At 34.5% G+C, this 15,308-nt stretch overlaps 2 protein-coding genes across 2 annotated transcripts; one reads left to right on the top strand and one right to left on the bottom strand.

Moving 5' to 3' along the window:
* The first annotated feature begins 2,599 nt into the window (after positions 1-2,599).
* LOC120276290 (alcohol dehydrogenase) lies at positions 2,600-11,555 on the top strand. The gene is made up of 8 exons (XM_039283012.1): positions 2,600-2,907; positions 3,447-3,582; positions 3,684-3,753; positions 3,893-3,986; positions 5,761-5,974; positions 7,895-8,036; positions 8,228-8,398; positions 11,206-11,555. The coding sequence occupies exons 1-8, from the start codon at positions 2,670-2,672 to the stop codon at positions 11,395-11,397; spliced, it is 1,257 nt and encodes a 418-aa protein (XP_039138946.1). The 5' UTR covers positions 2,600-2,669; the 3' UTR covers positions 11,398-11,555.
* Positions 11,556-13,474: 1,919 nt separating this feature from the next.
* LOC120276115 lies at positions 13,475-15,004 on the bottom strand. The gene is made up of 2 exons (XM_039282847.1): positions 14,324-15,004; positions 13,475-14,176 (listed from the first exon to the last, which is right to left on the bottom strand). The coding sequence occupies exons 1-2, from the start codon at positions 15,002-15,004 to the stop codon at positions 13,475-13,477; spliced, it is 1,383 nt and encodes a 460-aa protein (XP_039138781.1).
* Positions 15,005-15,308: the final 304 nt, after the last annotated feature.

Here is a 15,308-nt window from a genome sequence, read left to right as displayed (position 1 = left end):
AGATAATCTATTCCTGGTAGAGTATACTGGTCTTTATATGTATTGTTATTTAGTCTTTTGTAATTGTAGACCATGCGGCTTTTGCCTCTTACTTGCTTTGAATGTTTGTTAACAATAAAAGCTGTTGTTTTGTGTCGACTTGAGGATGGTCGTATGACTCCTAGTGCCATTAATCTAGTAATGTGCTTTCTATACTCTTCAGCCATTTCTAGTGAAGGTATAATCGGTTTATCTTGTATTGTTATGTCTGGATTTATAAGGTCTAGGTGACATAAGACCTTATTCTCAGTGTAATTAAAGCTCTTGGCGCTAAGATATTTTATTGCCCGAGGGGAAGGCGCCACGAAAGGTGCTCGCCTGAACAAAGTAAAGCACTATTTAGTGTATGTATATATGTATGTATGCATAATTTTTAGAATAATTAAAGTCAATCAAAGCATAATATAATGTCAAACAAAATAATTCCTAGAAGTCTAGAACCACTCAAGTTTATCACATGCATATTCTATTTTCATAAGTCATATAATTCTTCAAAATCATCATTCTCATCCTCTAAGCTAACTTCAACTCCATCACTAGATTTATAACCCTCAAGCTCCTCCTTAGATTCCTCATCTATGATTCTTGGTCTAAAAGTTGAAGCACTAGCACTAGCACTTGCGCTTGCTCTTGTTGCTTGTGACCTAGTGTTCCTCTTTTCTCCAGCACCAGTTGCCCTAGCCACTTCACCCCATATCAAATCATCATCTTCAAAGACTAACTCTTTTTCAGCATCTTGTGGAGCCAAATTGTCAATATTACCTTGTACAAACAACTTACTTGTTCAAATACACTCCAATTGCATTCACAACCAACTGCACTACAATTTAAGCTTAGAATTTTGATGGCCAATTGTTACAAATTAGGGACTGAATTTCCAAATAAACTCCACCACTCAACTGCAAAATTAAAAGAAATTTCCATTATTAAAGATAGTCAACTTCATATAATCTATAACAACATAAAAGATTTAGAAAATATTTTCTTGCCTAGAGATTTTGTACTCCTTCTTCTAACGGCCATTGGATTTCTAAATTGACCCTCTGCTTTCTTATATATTGACAGTTCATTCATAATCTTATCTTGCGTAGTAAGATCCGGAACTAATCTTTCAATTGTCTTATATAACCCATTTGTAACTTCTTCATCAAACTTTACAGCTGGGTTTCCATAAAAAAATTCAGGATTTAACATGTGGCCAACTGCATGTAATGAATGGTGAAGTTGACATTCCCATCTACGATCTATAATCTCAAATATTTCCTTGTACTTGTCTTATTTTTTATCAAAAGACTTAATTATAGTCTCTTTTGCTCTATCCATTGCCTCATATATATATATCCCATGGCCAGTTTCTTCTCATTATCAACTAATTGGAGAACTCGAACAAGAGGACCCATAACCTTCAAAATATACACTACAAAATTTCAAAAGGATGGCATCAAAACAATTTCAGCTGCCCTTTTTCCCTTAGCATTTCTTGTCATCTTGCTTTATGTCCAATCATTTGACGTGATCATGCATCTAAGATGTTGCTTTTGTTCATAAATCCTTTGCAACATCAAAAATGAAGTAGCAAACCTAGTAATCCCATGTTTCACCAATTCTCACTTCTTTGTAAAAGACCTCAACATGTTTAAGGAAGCAGTGTGGTTGTAAATATAACCAACTAGAAAAATTGCTCTTTCTATTGTTTTCTTTATTCTTGGGATGTCTTCCAACATAAGGTCAATACAATGGGCAGCGCACGGCGTCCAGTACAAATGCTTCCTTTTTGCTTCTAGTAACTTACCTACCAACATTAAAAAAATGCAAAACAAAAAGACTGAAATTAGATCTTCTTTTGCCAAGAAAAAAAAAGAGAATTTTAAGTACAAAACAGTCAAGAAACATACCTGCCAAAACATAATTAGAACCATTATCGGTAACCACTTGAACAATATTTTTCTTGCCAATTTTCTCCACAAAATGATCAAGTAATTCCATGACCTTCTCTCCACTCTTCATAAAAGAAGACGCATCAGTAGAGTCAACAAACATCGTTCCAAATGGACAATACACCAAAAAATTGATCAAAGTTCGATTCTTTTTGTCAGTCCATCCATCAGACATAATTGAGCAACCATGTTTTATCCATTCATCTTTATGACCCTTGAGTAAATTCTCCGTGTAAGCTAACTCTTTTTTAAGGAGTGGCACTCTTAATTCATGGAAACTTGGTGGCTTCAAATTTGGACCATATCTCCCAATTGCTTCAATCATGGCTTTGAAACTATCTAAGTTTGCGGCATTGAAAGCAATTCCAGATTGGTAAAAAAATCGAGCAATGTGTTGAATTGTTCTATCTCTAGCTTCCTTATCACATGCATCATTGACACTTGTTTGTCTAAATCTTGCATCCTTGATATTCGGTTTCTTAATCATGAATAAATCCATAGGACACTATAAATTTTAAACAGATATAAATCCAAAAGTGGGCCCCACTGTCATGTTGGTCTTTAATTTTTTATTATAAAAGAGTCCCAAAGTTGGATGAAAATAGTTTACTGATTATTTTATTTTATATTATTTTTGGTTACACCCTTCGTTCTTCTCACCAGCAAAGCTCAAACCTTGAAGTTCGCTCTCTAATGGCGTTTTTCTCCTCCACCTCCCGTGCTATCCTTCGGCGTCTTTCCAGCAATCGCTATGCTCTTACCCCTGGTCGAGCTCTTTCCTCCTCTGCTGTTGACACCAGTGGCTACCACGTCAGTGGTGGCCCGTCCTTCATGCGCGGCACGGTGTTCTGGGAGCCCAACAAGCCGCTCACAATCGAGGACTTCCACATGCCCCGACCCAAATCTGGAGAGGTCCTGATTAAGACAAAAGGTCAACCCTCCTCAATTAATCTCAAAATCTTGATCAAGGTTTATCGCCTGATGCTTTTTAAAATATTTGATAGGAATTGTGCTCTTCAGTGTTCCTTTCATCAAGATTTATGTTTTACAATTGCTTGCTTTTTTTTTTTTTCAATTTCTAACAGACAAATTTTAAGTTGGTGGGAAGGAGTGTATTCTGCTTCGTGTTTGTCAAATTAACTCCAGTAATGCTATCAGTGATCACACAAGTGTTTAGAATTTTGCCATTGATTTAACACATTATGTAAATTAGGATTTTTCTTTTTTGGGGGAACTGTAGATTTTATATTGGTCCTACTCAATTGGTCTGGTAATAGCAGAATAAAAGTGTGATTCACTTCTAACTGCAGTCATTGTGCTTCTTTTATGTATGCTGAGTTTCAAATAGATTTTTTGAACCGTTTATCACTTGCTTCATTCGGAATTGCTGTCAACAGTTTCATGTCATCCATGTTTATATGATGTATTGTATTACCCACTCTATTGTGTTCTGGGCTTGCAAATGTGCAGCATGTGGAGTCTGTCATTCTGATCTTCATGTCATGAAAGGCGAACTTCCATTTTCTAGCCCTTGCGTTGTGGGCCATGAGATCACCGGAGAGGTTGTTGAACATGGTGCCCACACTGATAGTGGGATTGTGAAAAGGTAAATCTTAAGGCAGCACTATGGTTGAACATTAAAATATTTACTTTTTTTTCTCCTCTTTTTAGTACATTTTGCATCTTAATTATCAACATTCAAATCAGGTTTCCCATTGGGGGTCATGTGGTCGGAGCATTTATTATGCCTTGTGGTAATTGCTTCTTTTGTGTAAAGGTATCATATGGCGGGCACTTTTTTTTTTCTTTTAATATTCTTGTTTGATGTTGTTGATGTAATACAATGATGTTCCAGAAACTTTTTTCTTGGGTTGTTTATCCGCAAAATCATGAGTGTTAAATATTTATTTTAATAGGGCCAAGAAGATCTTTGTGAGGCATTCTTTGCATATAACCGAGCAAGAGGAACACTTTATGATGGTGAAACCCGATTGTTTTTGCGTAGCAATGGTACTGATCAAATATCAACTCTACCATTATGTACAAACTCTCAATTCAATTGCTCTAATTGTGAAAGGGATATGCTTATTCATTTGAACAGGAAATTAGAATTCTACTTTCTTTTGGATTACAGAATTCCACAAAAGTGGCTGCTTCAATCAAAAGCTATATTTGATAATAGTGCAAATGTATTTTCATTTTCTTGTTCTTCCTTTATCATTATGGGCAGAAGCAGAAGAAGCTGAAATCTTTGAAGAGAGGGTATCTTTAGGGAATGGCAAAGAAAGGAAGTTGCTTTTCAACATTAGTGAGAGATAATCAAACTATTTTCTTCAATACATACATGAACTCAGATAATGATGATTGAAGGATCAGTGATGGGATTCCATTTTGGAATATCATGCTTCCTAATTGTTATGTTGATACACTGAGTATCTGGGGAAACTTGGTGTATCCATACTTGCTTTGGTGTCTCTATCCATACTTTCTGGTGTTTCCCTGGTGTAATAAGCCATGTTTTCTCTAACATCCTCTAATTTTCTGTACACCTCCTATATTGATAGTTTTTACTCTTTTTTGGCTTTTCAATATCTTTCTAAACTTCTTACAACTTGTTGATGTTGCTAAATCATTTGTTAATTTTGCATAGTGATCTTCCTAATTTTCTGAATCTTCATTTTATTGACATAAACATTTAACTAATTGATGTATATATAATATATTTGCTTGTAAGGTTTAGATCTATATGATAATAATAATTATATAATATATTTGCTTGTAAGGTTTAGATCTATATGATAATAATAATAATAATAATAATAATAATAATAATAATAATAATAATAATAATAATAATAATTGTCACATCTTTCTCTATTGTGACTAGCTTTAGGTGATCTAGTGTTTTGTAGCTTATTCAGTGATGAGGTATCTCTACATGTATTGTTATTAGTTTCCTATATAAAATTTCTTTTAAATATTTATGTAGATTGTTCTTTGCGGGTATCTCTATCAAGTTATTTTTCATTTTTCTAACTCCTAAGTTAATTGAAAGTTCAGATGTTGCTTAAAATGTTCTGTCTACTTGATTTTGATTATCTTGTTTGCAAAGATCAATACATATCCTTCATCATAGGATTTTAAATTCTAACTTTTGAAAAAAAAATCAAAATAAAAAAAATAAATAAACCTTAAAGTGTCGTGATATTTTTTGTGTGCCTTAACCCCATTGTGTTTGTCTGATTTTGCAGGAAAGCCTGTGTACATGTACAGTATGGGTGGTCTTGCTGAATACTGTGTTGATGATGATAATAATAATAATAATAATAATAATAATAATAATAATAATAATAATAATAATAATAATTGTCACATCTTAGTAGTGACTAGCTACTAAAGATATAGCTCTATTGTGACTAGCTTTAGGTGATCTAGTGTTTTGTAGCTTATTCAGTGATGAGGTATCTCTACATGTATTGTTATTAGTTTCCTATATAAAATTGCTTTTAAATATTTATGTAGATTGTTCTTTGCGGGTATCTCTATCAAGTTATTTTTCATTTTTCTAACTCCTAAGTTAATTGAAAGTTCAGATGTTGCTTAAAATGTTCTGTCTAATTGATTTTGATTATCTTGTTTGCAAAGATCAATACATATCCTTCATCATAGGATTTTAAATTTTAACTTTTGAAAAAAAAATCAAAATAAAAAAAATAAATAAACCTTAAAGTGTCGTGATATTTTTTGTGTACCTTAACCCCATTGTGTTTGTCTGATTTTGCAGGAAAGCCTGTGTACATGTACAGTATGGGTGGTCTTGCTGAATACTGTGTTGTGCCTGCTAATGCATTAGCAGTTCTCCCTAACTCACTGCCCTATTCTGAATCAGCTATTCTAGGTTGTGCAGTCTTCACTGCTTATGGTGCTATGAGACATGCAGCTGAGCTGCGTGCTGGTGATTCTGTTGCTGTCATTGGTGTTGGTGGTGTTGGGTCAAGGTAAGAAGCTTGAATTTTCTTCTGATTGTTAGTCGCATTTTAACAATTTTTTATTGTATATTGTGTTGGGATGTTAAGTATTACTTTTGTTTGAGGGGGCAACCATTTATCCCTGGGATTCTGGGAACATCTTTTACAAACTAAACATGGAAGAATGGATAATGAGAACATCTTTAAGTTGGTCCTTCTCTTATAAAGTGAAATATGTGGATTATGGTGTTCTGACCTTATTCTTATACATATATATCATTTTTTAAATGTATCATTGAATGTTAGATCTTTCATAAGTTCTATTTCTTAGTCAAATCTTTATTTTTTAAAAGATATCGAGTATATTAGTGGTACTTAGTCTGCATAGGAACTGCATGAGTATATATTCAATCAGTGATAGCTATAGATATTCTCAGTGGAATACTCTATCCATAAGAGAAATGCCCGAATACCAAAAATAGCACTTTTCAGATGTCAAACTCATGATTGATCATATGTAAAACAGCAATATGAAAAATATATGGCAGATCATCAACATGGAAAATCAACACCATTGATTTTGGCTTACACTTGTTGATACAGCTGACATGGAACCTTCATTTCATTTTCAACAACTTAGCCCATCATTGTTGATTTTGGGAAGGTCCAGTGGATTTCAAAGTACATCTGAAATCTGTGAATCTTTTACATCGAGGCATTCATAGTTGTCAAAGAGGAGGCGGTCTCCTCGGGCTCAAGGCTCAACAGATTGCCGCCTTTACAGGTGTCAAGCGGGCACTGTTATAAAGGCGTGCGCCTCTAAGCCTAGGCACAAGGCTCAAGGCGTGGGCCTAGGCGCGTAACATCAACAAATTTATTTGGTTATTTTTTAAATATTTAGTTTAACTTTTATCTTATCCACACATCTTTGATGATTAAAAATAAAAGAGGCTCGCATACAATCAGAGCCGTTTAAAATTAGGGTGACCAACACACAATCAACCAAGTAGAATCAAAACCTTATATCTCCTCTTCGGGCCAATCCACTATTTAGATGAAGAGAATGATAAATTTGAAGAGGAAATTGATGATGTTGGATGATGATGGACATGATGATTTTGATGATAGTCACTAAAATCTAGATTTTATTATACAAGTTAGGATTTGGATTATATACATGCATTATATCATATCACGCATTTTGTATTATACATTTGCAGATTATTTTTCATGTTATTATGTACGTTTTTTTTTCTAATGTCTGATCGTCTTCTATGATATTAATCTTTAAAACATTTTAAAACTTTTATACAAATTAATCTTTAGTATAAATATTTCTAATTTTTCAATTTTCTTTAATGGAAATTAGTGCGCCTAGTGTTAATCAGGCTTGCGCCTAGGCCCCAGGACCCCCTTACGCCTAGATGCGCCTTGCGCCTATGACAACCTTGGAGGCATTTTTTTTACTCATTTATATTATAGATCCATGTGTATAAATGTTTTCTTGTGAAGGATTGACATGTTAATGTTAATGTTCATTTGGACAGTGGATGAGGGTGAAGTGGAAAATATAGGGTTCAATGGGGAACAAAAGCATAAGAGTTGATATAAGAAATGAGTTATGTATTGAATTAGATGGTATTGCAATTAGCTGCGAAAATTTGAAGGTATCTGCTCTTGAGCAGATCTTAGATATCTTTCCTAGATGTGGCAATAAATTCTTTGTCAAATATTTTGCAAATCTTCTTCTGCGACGGAGTAAGAACCAATATTACTATCAAATGAGTACGAACAACCGGGATAAGATTTTATGATTCTGTATGTGTGAGTATACATCATCTAAACATGTTAGATTTTGAATTAACTGGTCTGACAGTATTAGAGGTTTTTATATGATGTTTTGTTGGATAATTACCTTTATTTATTTATTTATTAATTTGGTTGCTTCAGTTGCTTGCAAATAGCACGAGCTTTTGGGGCATCCGAGATTATTGCTGTTGATGTTCTTGATGAAAAGCTTCACAGTGCAAAATTGCTTGGAGCTACTCACACTATAAATGCAATGAAGGAGGATGTTGTTGATCAAATCAAGGTTCACATTAATGTTCTAAAATTTTATTAAAATTTATAGCTCTAAATAATTCCTGCAGTTAATCTTGGTAGATGATGGAAATTTTGTATATATAATAAACAAATCCTTTGTGTTTGTTTTTTCATTTATTTTATTGTTAATTAGCAACTTTATTGATTCTACTGTATTATTCCTATGCTCATTCTTCACAGGAAATTACTGGAGGAATGGGGGTAGATGTAGCTATCGAAGCATTGGGGAAGGCATCAACTTTTGCACAATGCACAAAAAGTGTACGAGATGGAGGAAAAGCTGTGATAATAGGCCTTGCAGCAACTAATGTTGTGGGTGAGGTAGACATTACCCGCCTTGTTCGCAGACAGGTGGGTTCACTATTTGTTTCAGTTTTATTGAAGATGAGAACTGTGCTAAGTCATTGTTTCCATTATTTTTCAAGCTTAGCAACTTATAGTTAGATTGAATGCTTCTGTCAACAATATGATAGGCTATTGGATTTGTGCTATTTCATATTGCTATCATTTCAATGGACAACTTTGAAAATGTTAGTAATTCCTATTATTAACTTAAGATCTGAATGAGGCAAGAAAGATGTAAGCAAGCAATAAATCTTTTGCAGAAGGATGTAAGCACATGATATTTTGTGCACAATATTATTCATTTTTCAGTGGTTGGGTATGAGGGTGAAACAGTTACTAACTTTGGGGGATAAGAAAATGATTTTTGTCTACAGATAAATTGGTAAACTTTGTTTACTCTGGACAGTCTGATCGTTTAATATTAAAGTAAACTTAAGGTTCTCTGAAATCAAGAGGGTTAAACAACATGCATTTTGTGGTTTTGAGAGATTTAGAGGACTCAGCTTATAGGTTTGGTTTAGAAATTAATCTATAGTGCTTCTTTTTGTGGTTAAGTGATGAGCATGTTATTTTATCGTGGAGAATGGAGTGGCTGTAGTGATTCAATAATTTGTGTTGTTGTCTAAGGCAAGACTACTGGTGCTGACAACAAGTGCAATGGACATCTAGGGTAGATCTTCAGGTAAGTTTGACCTGGATACGGCCTATCCAATGAAATTTACATATCCATACATGTCTATGGTGTGATACGTTGGGAACACCTTTGAGTCATTTGTTCCCCAAGTGATATTATTTTACATCGTTTATATGATAAAAATGAGTTTTTTTCACTTGTCTCCTTTCCATCTCCCTCTCCATTTTAATTTTTTCCTTTTAATTTTAATCTAAGTCTTCCATATCTTTTGGATTATCTTATCTTATATTTTTTATTTTTTATTTATTTTCTTATCTTTATAAATTTATTCGTCTTTCAAATAGTGATTTTTATGATTATAAAAATCCTATTTTAATATAGTTTAAAAGTAATATGATTTAAATCCTTTGTAAGTTATTTTTTCTAAACCAACTTGGTTTACACCAATATTATCTATTTTTCCAAAAACAAGATGCTTCACAATGTTTGTATGCACATCTAAAAGGAGCCTGTTTTACTAAAATAGTCTCCATCCTGCTAAAACCAATGTGATTCTCATGTTTATATGCACAGACGTGCATTTATATATATATATATATATATGTATGTATGTATGTATACATATGCCTGCACGTGTGTGTACACGTGTGTTTATGTGTGCATATACACACACATGGCCATGGGCATGTATCTGATTTTTATTGAATCGGATGCACACGAGTGCGTGTTTGTGTGTGTATATATGCGCACACGGCGTGACCATGTTTCTGATTTTCATTAAATTGTGTGTGTGCGTGTTTATATGTGTGCATTCATGGCCGTGGCCACGTATCCTATTTTCTTTAAATTCAAGTGTTTGAATACTCGCTGATACTTTGATACGCGACACCCATATCGGTGTCCTAGTAACACTGCTACCCAAAGAAAAGTAGGGTAGTGGAGGCAATGGTGGCAACAAACTAGATGTGAGCATTGGATGGTGTGCTTAAAATATAGTATGTTGGTTTATCAGTTCCCTCATGTACTCAGTGATGCTGAGAAGGTCTTGGAGAAAATGGAAAGAAAAGATTAATTTAATGAATAGACACCTTCGTCATAGTACTGGTAACAGACCTATTGATGGAAGTTCTTTTTGGTAAAAATTCCCACATGCTAACTCCCCCATCACCCCCCTATGTAATGTTGTCAGAAAAGTTGTTTACAGTTTACACTAGACAATAATATAGGTGTCATTGGATTTCTTCCTAAGAACATAATTGTTATTCTTTATATATATATGTGTGTGTGTGTTCCTTAAAATTGTGTCCTTGTATTGTATGAGTAATAAAGGATGGGACTTGGGTTTTGTTTGTTACCTACTGTTAGAGAAGGTAGCTGATCACTGATCCAAACATGTGCAAATAGAAAGAAGTAAAGCTCCATCTCATTAAATGTTTTTGGCATTTTTGTACACAAGTCAGGTCTATTTATTCATATCTAAACCCCCAGGTCTAAATGAGGTGCTGATTGTGAACTCCAGCAGGTTATGGCCTTAAACCTCACCCATACAATCATGTGACAAAGCATTGTATTTCATGAGTAGGCTTCTTTGTTCTGCTTTCATTAGGTACATATTTTTGATGATTTAGGGTAAAGCTGAATATTGTAAATCTGATTCACTATATATGGCTTGACAGCTTAGATGAATATTATATCTCTATACATTTTGGAATTTGGAACCCTATTCTGTTACAAAAAAAAGTTAAATGCAATTTTTCTTGCTATTTTGTTTAGTGACTTTAGTTGTGTAATGGTAATCAATCTCACATTTTCAGATTTTTCTTACTTGTTTGTTTGGTGACTTTAGTTATGTGTAAGGGTTATAAATCATGACTACTCATGTCTTGTTTGGTTAAACAACATGTGTGGATTTTGTTCTTAATTAAATTTTCTTTATTTGAATTGTTTTAGCAATTTTAATTTAGATTTCATATTTGTCTTGATAAAACTTCTAGATATCTAATGACTGCTTCCAATTACTATACCTGGATTATGAGATATAGTACAATGGAAAACCCATGCTTAAATCGCATATCATGTTTTCATTTTTTTGTCCTTTCATCTTTTTACAAACATTGCATATCATGGATTATGTTAATATCAACCACAATGAATACATGATTTATGATTGCTGAAGCAGGTGAAGATTATCGGATCATATGGTGCGAGAGCAAGACAAGATCTTCCGCAAGTAGTTAAGCTTGCGGAGGCTGGCACATTTGACCTACAAAATACTGTTTCAAGAAAATGCCAATTTGAGGAAGCAAACCAAGCTTTTGAGGATCTGAACCATGGAAAAATTGTTGGCCGAGCAGTGGTTGAGATAATGTAGCTCAATCTTTGAACCATGATCAAGTAAATACATTGGCCTGGTGTTGCTGCTGATTCATTGCCATCAGCAGCGAAGGTTGTTGTTAGTTCTTGGTGTTATCCATTTGAATGGTTATTAATGAGAAACACTCATGCAAATAAATGGGTTTTTGGGTTTCATGTGTTACTAGTTAATTGTTATTTTAGGGGGAAAACAATAAGCTATTTATTAAATTTAATTAACCTTTGAATGCTACCAAAAACATTTAAAATTTTCAACTAATTTGATGCTCATTATTGGACCTGGTAAAGGATGATCAGTATGGATGGAACACTTTATAACACCTTGAAAATTTTCTGCATCAGGTTAATTAAAAACTGGTTGGTAACAGTTAAAACCTAAGTAAAATAAAAGTATTAAAATATCAAGTGATTAACTTATGTGTGCAAAATGGGTTAGAATCACTAAAACAATTTGTAGGCCCAATTAAGGATGTTGTAGAATATCTGGGAAGGAACATAAATCTCGTGAAACAATGTGTTCGTTATTTATTGGAGAGCATACAATATGATGGTAAAAAAATTCCAAAAAGATATTAGAGCTAGATGGCACTCTACTAACTGGTTTCTCATTGTGACATTGTTTTACAAGGCATTTTTTTGACTGGAATAATATTCTACCCTGTATTAATTTATTTGAATATTTGTGGAATATTGCTACTAGAATTATGGATTTGTTTTTTTGTTTTTAATACCTACCCAAATTTGTTTTCATAAGTTTATTTTTCTATTGCACATTTATTTTTGTATAGTGATGTTGATATTGTTGGACAATTGTGGAAGTTTAGATTAGATGTTTTTTTAGTTTTTGAGTTTGGTAGAAATAAAGAGGGGAAGTTCAGAAGCTAGTGACTTTTTCATTAATAACGTGATGAGCATAACAACGAACCTCAAGTCTTAGTAAAAGCTAGGATATATGCGGCAACGACTAAGAGAGTGACAACTTGTATCCAAAATAAGAGAACTACATGAATTTTGATTTCTCCTACACCTAAGAGGAAATATAAGCAACTTAATTCAACAGGTAAATGAACTAAGTGTAAGCCCCTCGTGACTACATCTTTTGTAAATTATTTTTAAGTTATTTTCAATTATTGTTATTTATTAGGAATTAATTTTTTTTTGAAATTTTTAATTATATATTTAAATTTAAAAACAATAAATAACCGGTCAAATTGTGAACCAATGGGTTTTGGCTTGGTCCCAATTTCAACCCTAGAACACTAGTTCTGGTTGGTTAGGTCAAAACTACCCCTGTAGGATAGGCTAGTTTCAGGCCCAACTATTATTGAATTAAACCTGGTGGGTCAAGCTCTCCAGACCCAGTTAATTAGTTCATGCCTAGGTCTACATCATAATTAGTTTAGTATGGCACGTCAAAATTGCGACACGTGATATGTTCATATATTATATGTACTTTAGTTGAAAAATTCAAATAAAAATACAGAAAATAAAAGGGTATGTTTTATATTATGGATGACTATTATACAAGCTTTTTACGTTTTACATTAAAAAATGCGCCATGAAAAATGTCTACAAGACATTAAAAAAGAGCATGGTTTTTAATTTGGATTAGATGGAGTACTTTTAAAAAGACATAAGAAATGAAAAACAAGTCAGTCTGATGCTAGCAAAACTTCTCCCCCTTTGTGACATAATTGATGCCGAAGTCTTCTTGAGTTGTTGTACCCCTCGTTACACCATCTTCGGCGACTCCCCCTATCTTTAGGTCTCCTAGTCATCATCTTCCCCTGAGTCGTTGGCATCAGCTCCTCTCTTCTTTTTCTCAAGGATTTCAAGGCGAGAAAGAATCTTCTGCTTCTGCTTGGCAATGATGAATAGTTCTGCAGATAATGATCGTTGCCTCCTCTCTGCATCTTCTAGTTGCTCTTTCAACATTTTCTCATATTCTTCTTCAACTAATACATTTCCTTCTTCTTCTTCTTCATCTTCATGCATTGGTGGTGTAGACAACCTTCCTACAGGTAAATCAATCTTCTTACCAGGGCTGAACTGCTTCTGGGAAATCTTCAGCTTCTTCACTGCCGTGACTGCTTCTCCCTTCCTGAGTTGTACTCATAGTGTAACAAATACTGCGACAGCAGTGTAGGATATGCAAGTGATGTTGAGGAGCTTGTACAGTCAGCTTCTTTTACAATATCCTGGAAGATTAGCCTTCCCAGATTGAACTTATTGCTAGTTCCAATAGCAAACAATAACATTGCGAGCTCTTTTACTATACTGGAGTTGTGTGGGACTGGTAACCAATTCTGAATGCCAAGTTTAAACAAACCATTGTACTTGGCTGTAAGAGTGGAGGCTGGAAGTCTTGACTCTTCTCCCCATGACTCAGTTCTTCCTCCAGTAATCTCTTTCAGAGCCTCCTCATTCAGCTCAAACCCCTCTTCATAGTTGCCTTTTACTTCAGGTTTAAACTCCAAAAATCTGTTCAGATGAGTTGGGGTAAAAGGAATCCACTTTCCCCGAATGTGGACTTTGGAGATGCCCTTGTCAGATGGTGACAAATTGCTGTAAAACTCTTGGACCAATGACAAACTGTAGCTTTCGACAAATGTTGCAGACTTGTATAAACTTCTTTCTTGCAGCAGCTCAGTTAACCCATGCTTCTCAAAAGCTCCTTTATCTATCACCCTTTCAACAATAAGCCCTCTTTCAACAATGGTCTTGAATTTCTTCTTCGAAACTTTATCTAGAAACTTGTCTTCATCATTGTCTTTAACCTGTTGGGTTGTTTATTTCTTCTTTTCTTTCTTAGAGCTTGCTGACGGTTTCTCCCCCTGTTTCGCAGCTTCAGTGCACTTTCTCTTGGGCCTAGGAGAGGCATCTACTTCGGGGTCTGAGAAAGACTTTCTCTTGGATTTGCTAACCTTCTCCTTCTTCTTCTGGGATTTCTTCCTTGACAGGGCCTTCTTCTCAGACACTGCTTTCTTCCCTTCAGCAATCTGGGTGACACGATCTTTGAGTGGGATCTCATCAGAACTATATGAACTTTCTGATGTTGCAGGGGATGTTGTAACCTGTACAGTAACATGTTCTGTGTCTCCAGCTATATCGATATTCTGGTGAATATTTCCAAGAACCTCACTAAATATAGCAGCAACCTCTTCTTCAGCACTCGTGGGAGCATATGTACCTTTTTCATTGGCATCTTCTTCTGCTTGTTCTGGGTTTGCTTCTTCTTCTGCAGCATCTTCACCCCTAACCTGTTGATTTCCCGAACCTTCTACATCTGGAATAGTAGTGGAGTCCTCCTGTTCATCTTCTTCTGTTCCCTGAACGTAAGCTCTTAGAAAAGACTCACGCACCCATCTCAAGAGATCATCTCTGTCTTGAACACCTGTAGGCACATCCTGTGACGATGTTCCTGTTTTTGCTATTCTGCTAGATGAATCATCATCCTGAGGGGAGACATAGGGGATGATTGCTTTTGATAGATCTTCTGATTCTTCTCCTCTTGATGGGCTTCCTCCTGAATCAGTCCCTCTCATCCTTACTTCCGCAATTCGGGCAGCAATTTCTTGTGGGGTTACAGGAGCACGGCGGGCCATCCTTTTCATCCTCATCTTTTCTCAAACACCGACTTTGTCTTCTTCTTCCTGTTCTCCTGATATCAAAAACAACTGTGGAAACAAATTGGGATTTTAGGGTTTTTATGCCCCTTTAATTAGTTATAACTTCCAAGGCACCCTTTCATATTTCAAAAATATCTTATCTCATTTAAAAAAAAATCCCTCCTCTTTTTGAATATATATTTTTTAAAATTTCTTCCCTCTTTTTTTATTTCCTTTTTTTGTTTTTGATTTTTTGTTTTGAATCTTTTAGAGACATCAAGAAACTTTCACTCGTTGGAGT

Source organism: Dioscorea cayenensis, chromosome 14 (assembly GCF_009730915.1).
Source record: "Dioscorea cayenensis subsp. rotundata cultivar TDr96_F1 chromosome 14, TDr96_F1_v2_PseudoChromosome.rev07_lg8_w22 25.fasta, whole genome shotgun sequence".
NCBI classification, from domain to species: domain Eukaryota; kingdom Viridiplantae; phylum Streptophyta; class Magnoliopsida; order Dioscoreales; family Dioscoreaceae; genus Dioscorea; species Dioscorea cayenensis.
This window is presented reverse-complemented; position numbering and strand designations above follow the sequence as displayed.

Excerpts from the sequence above, each read along its gene's own strand:
- LOC120276290 (XM_039283012.1), top strand. The coding sequence starts at position 2,670 with ATGGCGTTTTTCTCCTCCACCTCCCGTGCTATCCTTCGGCGTCTTTCC. Across the intron at positions 3,583-3,683 it reads GATAGTGGGATTGTGAAAAG|GTTTCCCATTGGGGGTCATG; the intron begins GTAAATCTTAAG and ends CATTCAAATCAG. Across the intron at positions 3,987-5,760 it reads ATTGTTTTTGCGTAGCAATG|GAAAGCCTGTGTACATGTAC; the intron begins GTACTGATCAAA and ends CTGATTTTGCAG.
- LOC120276115 (XM_039282847.1), bottom strand. The coding sequence starts at position 15,004 with ATGGCCCGCCGTGCTCCTGTAACCCCACAAGAAATTGCTGCCCGAATT. Across the intron at positions 14,177-14,323 it reads CCCAGAAGAAGAAGGAGAAG|GTTAAAGACAATGATGAAGA; the intron begins GTTAGCAAATCC and ends ACAACCCAACAG.